This window comes from Corylus avellana, chromosome 6 (assembly GCF_965113065.1).
Source record: "Corylus avellana chromosome 6, dhCorAvel1.hap1.2, whole genome shotgun sequence".
Classification (NCBI taxonomy): Eukaryota; Viridiplantae; Streptophyta; class Magnoliopsida; order Fagales; family Betulaceae; genus Corylus; species Corylus avellana.
This window is the reverse complement of record NC_142495.1, coordinates 10,909,102-10,915,628: the sequence shown is the minus strand read 5'-3', so window position 1 is coordinate 10,915,628 and position 6,527 is coordinate 10,909,102. Positions and strand designations below refer to the sequence as shown.

General features: G+C 33.7%; 1 protein-coding gene across 2 annotated transcripts; it reads left to right on the top strand.

The window, feature by feature from the left end:
- The first annotated feature begins 2,901 nt into the window (after positions 1 to 2,901).
- Positions 2,902 to 5,071, top strand: LOC132187373 (Dormancy/auxin associated family protein). 2 transcript variants are annotated; one of them, XM_059601668.2, is made up of 3 exons: positions 2,902 to 3,423; positions 4,182 to 4,265; positions 4,668 to 5,071. In XM_059601668.2, the coding sequence occupies exons 1-3, from the start codon at positions 3,168 to 3,170 to the stop codon at positions 4,673 to 4,675; spliced, it is 348 nt and encodes a 115-aa protein (XP_059457651.1). In that variant the 5' UTR covers positions 2,902 to 3,167; the 3' UTR covers positions 4,676 to 5,071. The 2 variants fall into 2 exon arrangements, with proteins under 2 accessions (XP_059457651.1, XP_059457650.1); XM_059601667.2 differs by having other exon boundaries at positions 2,910 to 3,423; positions 4,182 to 4,284.
- Positions 5,072 to 6,527: the final 1,456 nt, after the last annotated feature.

Here is a 6,527-nt window from a genome sequence, read left to right as displayed (position 1 = left end):
GGACATAATAATATAAATATGAATTCTATATAAAAGTTCTTAGAACGAATGTTTAAAAAACTTTAATTATCATAGTATGATAAAAAGAGAACAAATCAAGATTCTAAACTGATAGCAATTCAAATTATTATTACATAAAGACCATTAATTATCCCTCAATTCTCAACGGGATTGTCTTTTATTGGATTAGGATTCACACTTATTAGCTACTCAAATTACTAGTAATTTGAACAGTTAATATGAGAGAGCATACATAGAACCCATATGCCTAAATAAATTCTAAACTATTCAACCACCTATTTGAATAGATCAAAATGATTCTAAATTTATATGAATTTAGGTCATTTCTTCATCGAACGGCTTGAAAAATATTTTTTATTTTTTATTTTTATGAATAAGAGATTTCATTAAGGTCAAAACAAACCAAACAACACCTCAAACCCCATTACAAGCCTTTATAAAAGGCCAAAACAGAAACACCAGAAAAAACCTGCAACCCAGCTGTACTGCAGGTAAAATTCACAAAAACCCCATTACAAGTCTTAAAAAAAGACCAGAAGAAAAAATGTAAACTCAGAAACCAAGATCATCCTGCAACCTAGCAACTATATAAGAAGTTCTTTAGGTAAGTTCCACAGAGAACACAGGAGAATATTCTCACGAGTACTAGGAAATCTTCCTTTTCCAGCAATTCGAGTTCTTACTTTCCATATAATCTTCTTCAAAAGCTGCTCCTTCGCACAAGGCTGGTCAGCATGAATGAGCTCATTCCTAGTAAGCCAAAGACTGTAGACAATTGAACCGAAGACCAAGCCCCAGAGCAAATACTTAAGAGATTTATGAACCCAAGTACTACATCCTTGTTGCACAATGTCATCCCATTCCACAAAATTACTTTCAACTCTACACCTTATCATACAAAATCTCTAAATTCTGTAACTAAAACTGCAGTAAAAAAATAAGTGAGCTCAATTTTCTAATTGATGATGACAAAACCGACACTGAACATTACCTTGATAACCCCATTTTAGCAATATTTTCCCTATGATGAGCCTATCCTTCAGAGCAAGCCATAAGATAAAAGCTCACTTAAGAATAGCAAGAGGGAACCAAACCAATTTACAACACAAAACCTCCTCATTCTTCTCCCTAAGGACCTCCTAAGTTTCTGAGCAAACATAAACTCTTTTCCTTGAGGCATCCAAAATAGGTTTATCACAAGATCCCAAACCAACTTCATATAATCTAGCTTGAATCTCAACCAATGCATCTGATCTAGCTAGCCTCCAAAACCAATGACCATTTTGAATAACAGATGAAAGCTTAGCTTCCAAACTACTTTGGGCATCATAACAGCTCTATAACCAAATTGCTCAAACAAAACTCCAGCAGGGTGCCACCAATCCAACCAAAAATGAATGTGTTCTCCATTTCCAGCCTCAAACCTCAAGAATCTTTTGGCAAATGTTACATATTAAAAATGTAAATCGGCATAGCCAATGCTTCTCTTTTTATTTTTGAAAAGACGTTCATTTTTCATAAAACCAAAAAATATCTTTTAACTCAAAACGTTTTTTATAACATAGAGCACAAGAATTTAATGAACATATATTCAATTCTCATCGATAACATGTCACATTTTTAATATGTAGCGTTTTTCTAACCCTTCAATTAAAAAAACGACGTGAATACTATCTCATCACATTAAAACAATTAATTGCCGTGAATTTCAATCCATCTTTTACGGCTCAAAATCAAAAAGTCCATTACATAAGTTTACTACGTAATTACTTGGAAAGAACCTAATAATCCAGGTGGCGTAATCCAGTTGGCTGAAAATCTAAACCCATCTGTATGCCACCACCATAGGAGGAAGGGGCACCTCAAGGAGGTGGACCACGGAGGATAAAGATGGATGCACCATCCTAATCACGTGCCAGTCACGTGGGTCCCATGAACACCTCAAAATGTTGGTGGGATCTTGAATTTCTTCAACCTTATCCAACTGACGTGTAAAAATTATTTTCAAGTGTCTACCCACTTGACTCATTCACACCTTCTCATTGGTTCTGGCTCCTACAAATCGGGGGCTTCGGCTCCCTCATTCTCGGCTTAACTAAAAATTACCTGCCTCCTCAAAGTTTATTTTCATTTCTAGATGTTTCTTATTCCCATAAAGATTTTTAATAATAAATATAAATTTATTTCTCTAAACAAGTCTAAAGCAGTCTACCTTTTCATCAAATCCTCCAAAGTTTAAAAATTCTCAATTTAATATATCGAACCGATTTTTTCTTACTCATTTGTTATGATTTTTCGTTAAATCGTATCAAAATTCTCAAAACACCCATATTTTTTTTTTTTTATTAAAAACAATTAAATTAATTACAAAGATTTAGGCATTAGTCTAGATTTAACGGAAGTTGTAAAAATACCTATACCTAAATTTTTACAATTTTTTATTTTTATATATATAAAAAAATGTATTTTAAAAATTTTGACCTGATTTAACGGAAAATCTTAACGGATGGAGGACATTACAACAAATTGAAAGTTCGACATCCTAAATTGATAGTTTAGTAATTTCAAAAAGCGTAAAAGTTTGTAGGAATTTTGTAAACTTTCATAATAGTTTATTTTTCCTTTTTATATTCAAAGTTGCTCAATGCTATCTTGGTTAGATGGTATCTTAAAATAAACTAATATTTTCCTACACTAAAATAGAACAAACTCACCTCATCTTGACCGGTTGTTACCTCTCTCTCTCTCTCTCTCTCTCTCTCTCTTATCTAAATGCAAGTAATAATGAATTCCAACCTATAATTGACAAAGAAAATACCCCAAATAGATTTGATGGCTCCCAAGGAAGCCATTTTAGCCGGAGCTAACAACTCAAATTTAGCTATCAAACGTCTTATCCTCTTGCAGGACTTTCCTACAAAAGCCCTGCAACTCCTCCTTTCTTCGCAGAAGAAAGATTATACTCGTTCTCTACATCTTCTTCCAACATCTTCTCTCTTCTGTTTCCTTCACCCCATCTCTTCGTATATATACTTATTTTGTGTTAAGGCCAAAGACTATTTTCACGTAAACAAAATAAGTTTATATATATAATATATATCATACGTACACATATACACCCTTGTAAGAAAGAAGAAGAAGAAGTCATGGCTAATTTCCTTCACAAGCTTTGGGACGAAACCCTTGCTGGTCCAGCACCCGACACCGGCCTCAGTAAACTCCGCAAATATGATTCCTTTTCGGCCACCGGTTCGCCTCCTATGGTGGCTGATGGTGAGGTGCAAGTAAGTCGGAGCATTACCATTCTTAGGGCAAATTCCGCTTTTAACAACCTCTCGGTTGATCCCGGTTCGGCCCCGGTGTCTCCCGCGGGCTCTGCCACCCCTAGAACACCATTAACACGTAAGATCAATTACCAAGTACTCTCATTTTCTTTGCATGAAAATGATCAAGCCAGTATTTAGATGGTGCTTTTTTTCTTTTTTTCTTTTTCACAGTTTATTTGTTTTCTGAAAAATAGCATGTAGATGGTTTTTTTTTTTTTTTTCTTTGAAGATTTATTTGGTTTTTGAAAAATAGTAAAAAAGATATAAATTAAAGAAGATGAGAAAGAAAAAAAAAAAAAAACCTATGGAGCTAGATTATAAGAAGAGATGACTTTAATAGTTTAATTTATATTAATTTTAAGAGATCTAATACATTGAATATCTAATTAAAATGGAAAGTGAATGAATAAGATAATTAAAAAATATAAATTTAACCATTTAATTTATATTCTAACATAAATGAATATTATAAGAATTGACGCTTTCTTATGATTTATTGTTGTTTATTCAAAGCAAAAATTGTGATTGGTTGGTGAAATTTAGTAGAAAAGAAATAACAACTTACAGCAGCTTATGTGTACAATGAAGGGGTGGGAATTGATATTTTATTCTTCACAGCCTTTCTCTTTTCCTTGATTTGCATGGGATCAAGATGAGGGCACAGCGGGGTTGTAAAATTTTGAAACATTAATCCTTTCGGCGTTTGCTATGTTTTCTCAGTGGCCAAACAACTACTTTTATGTCCTTTACTTAATTTACAGATCAAGTAAAACTTTTGTTTATCTTATATTAATTCGTCGTTAATTATATGGCCGGGATTTGGTTTGCATGCAGCGGAGACACCTGGCGTGGACATCATGAAAAAATATACGAGGAGAAAATCGCTGGTCGGAGCATTAGAACAACCTGAGTCTAGAAGTCCGACCGCTTTCGATTGGTTCTCTCTCTTTAATTTTACTTTTTAGAACGAGATATATGCCCCTGGCTCTTTGGCACTGTCCCGGTTGGAATGGAAATCATTCAGGATTTTCAATCCAAGTGCCAGGGCCGTATTACTATTATTCAGTAGATTGCTATATGATTTTCATACAAACGTGTTGATGTGGCATTGAAAATTAGCAAGTGACCGTAAAAATTAATCGATTTTTCTTTTTACAAAGCTATTGTTGATCTGGCTAATTTTTATTGTCACATCATCCCAATTATATAGCAGTACTCTATTAAAATGTTACCTGCTTTTAATGTATGTTGATTTGGAGAAGCAATTTAGAAATTATTCTAATGGGATCTTGCTGATGGTTTTTTACGTACGTGTTACAGGATCGTGATTAGTGCTTTGGATCGTTGAGAAAGGAAGTGACGATTTGTTTGACGTCGGTCTCGGCAATATATAATATATTTGTACATATATCTAGACTATATGTTATGCATCTGCATATAAATATAACACCTTAGTCTAGTAATAATAATAAAATGGTTCGGCCGAAGAATAATCACAAGAGGAACCATTGCTTCCATGGGTTTCTGTAAATTAAGTCTTCTTTTTCTGGGTACCTTCAGGTGATAGAGCTTTGAGCTTTGGAGTGTTTTTCTTGTTCTATTTTCTTTTTTCTTTTTGTTGATCATGTGTACGTTTCTCTGTAAATATGGATTATGTATTATGAATCTTCTTCGAATGACACTCAAATGGAATCTGTTGAAAATGAGTTCTTTTTCTGTATGCATTTGCTTCTCAATCTTTTTTATTTTTTATTTTTTATTTTATATATATATATATATATATAGATGTTGTAATATATCATAAATATGATGCAATTAATTCCTTGCTCAAAACAACCAATCACCTTATAATACTCATTTACTCCATCATTAGGGGTACTCTATGATAAGATAACTTTGAATTGAAATTTGACTCGGATGGATTATGATGCTTTCTTTATGGTAGGGTTATTAAATAAATAGGGGATTCCCTATCAATTTATCTTGAGAGCTACAACCGGAAAAGAGACTATTTTGCCTTGACCAAAAGGTTTATCTGGGCCGGGGATGCATTTATTTAAAGTTAAATTAACACGAGCTAGCGATTTAGGGGATGAATTCTGCCCATGCCAACACAGGGAAGTTTCCTTTTGAGCTCATGTCCATGCTTAGTAGTTGACTAGTTGGTGGTCGAGTTAGATATGACAACATTCTCACCCGAGGCATGTTACACAAATATTTTTTTTTACAAATTCAATATATCAATTATTAGATTTATGAACTCATGTCATGTGGACCATGCACACATTCATTCAATGGTGGGTTTATCTATTAAAATCCATAAGGTATCAATTGCAGTTCGCGAGATTCCAAGGTGGCCGGTTTCACTGGTTTCATCTTGGTGGTGCCAACTTCATATCCAATGATTGTATCTTCTTCTTGTTATTTGGAAAAACTTCACTTAACCCCCTCTAAACTTTCATCACTTTTACAATTACTCTTCTAAAGTTCAAAAACTTTTAATTTAGTATATTGAACCTTCGATTTTTTGCAATGTCACTCATCTGTTAAGTTTTTACTTTAAATCATAATGGAGGAGTGTCATGATTACAAAAATAACCCTTTTAAAATTTTTTTGCAAAGATTCAAGCATTGTCAGGATTTAACGGAATTTGCAAAAATACCCACACCTAAATCTTTGCATTTTTTGCATTTTTTTAATATATATATGAGTACTTTGAGAATTTTGACAGAATTTAAGAAAAAAAAAAAAAAAAAAAAAACCTAACGGATGGGTGACATTACAAAAAGTTAGAAGAAATTTGATACACAAAATTGAGAATTTTTAAACTTTGAGAAGAGGAAAGCAATTGCAAAAGTAATGAAACTTTAGGGGGTTAAATGAAGTTTCTCCTGAATTTTTCATATATCTTGACTATCTATATTGTTCTTTTGAATTTCCTTGTGGAGACCTTCTTACCTCTCATTGCGAGTGCCGGAGCATCCACCCATCTCGTTGCAAGCCTTGGCACCCCAATAAGTTATAACTGTTGATATAAGGGTTTGACATGAGTATTGGGAGTGAGTGTCGTCCCTCCTAACAAGAACCCGAGCCCAAATCCAAAAGTGCTCCAACGGACGGCAACGATAGTGCTTTAAAGCAACTCTCGCTGACATCGGTTGCATTGAACGTCCTCCAAG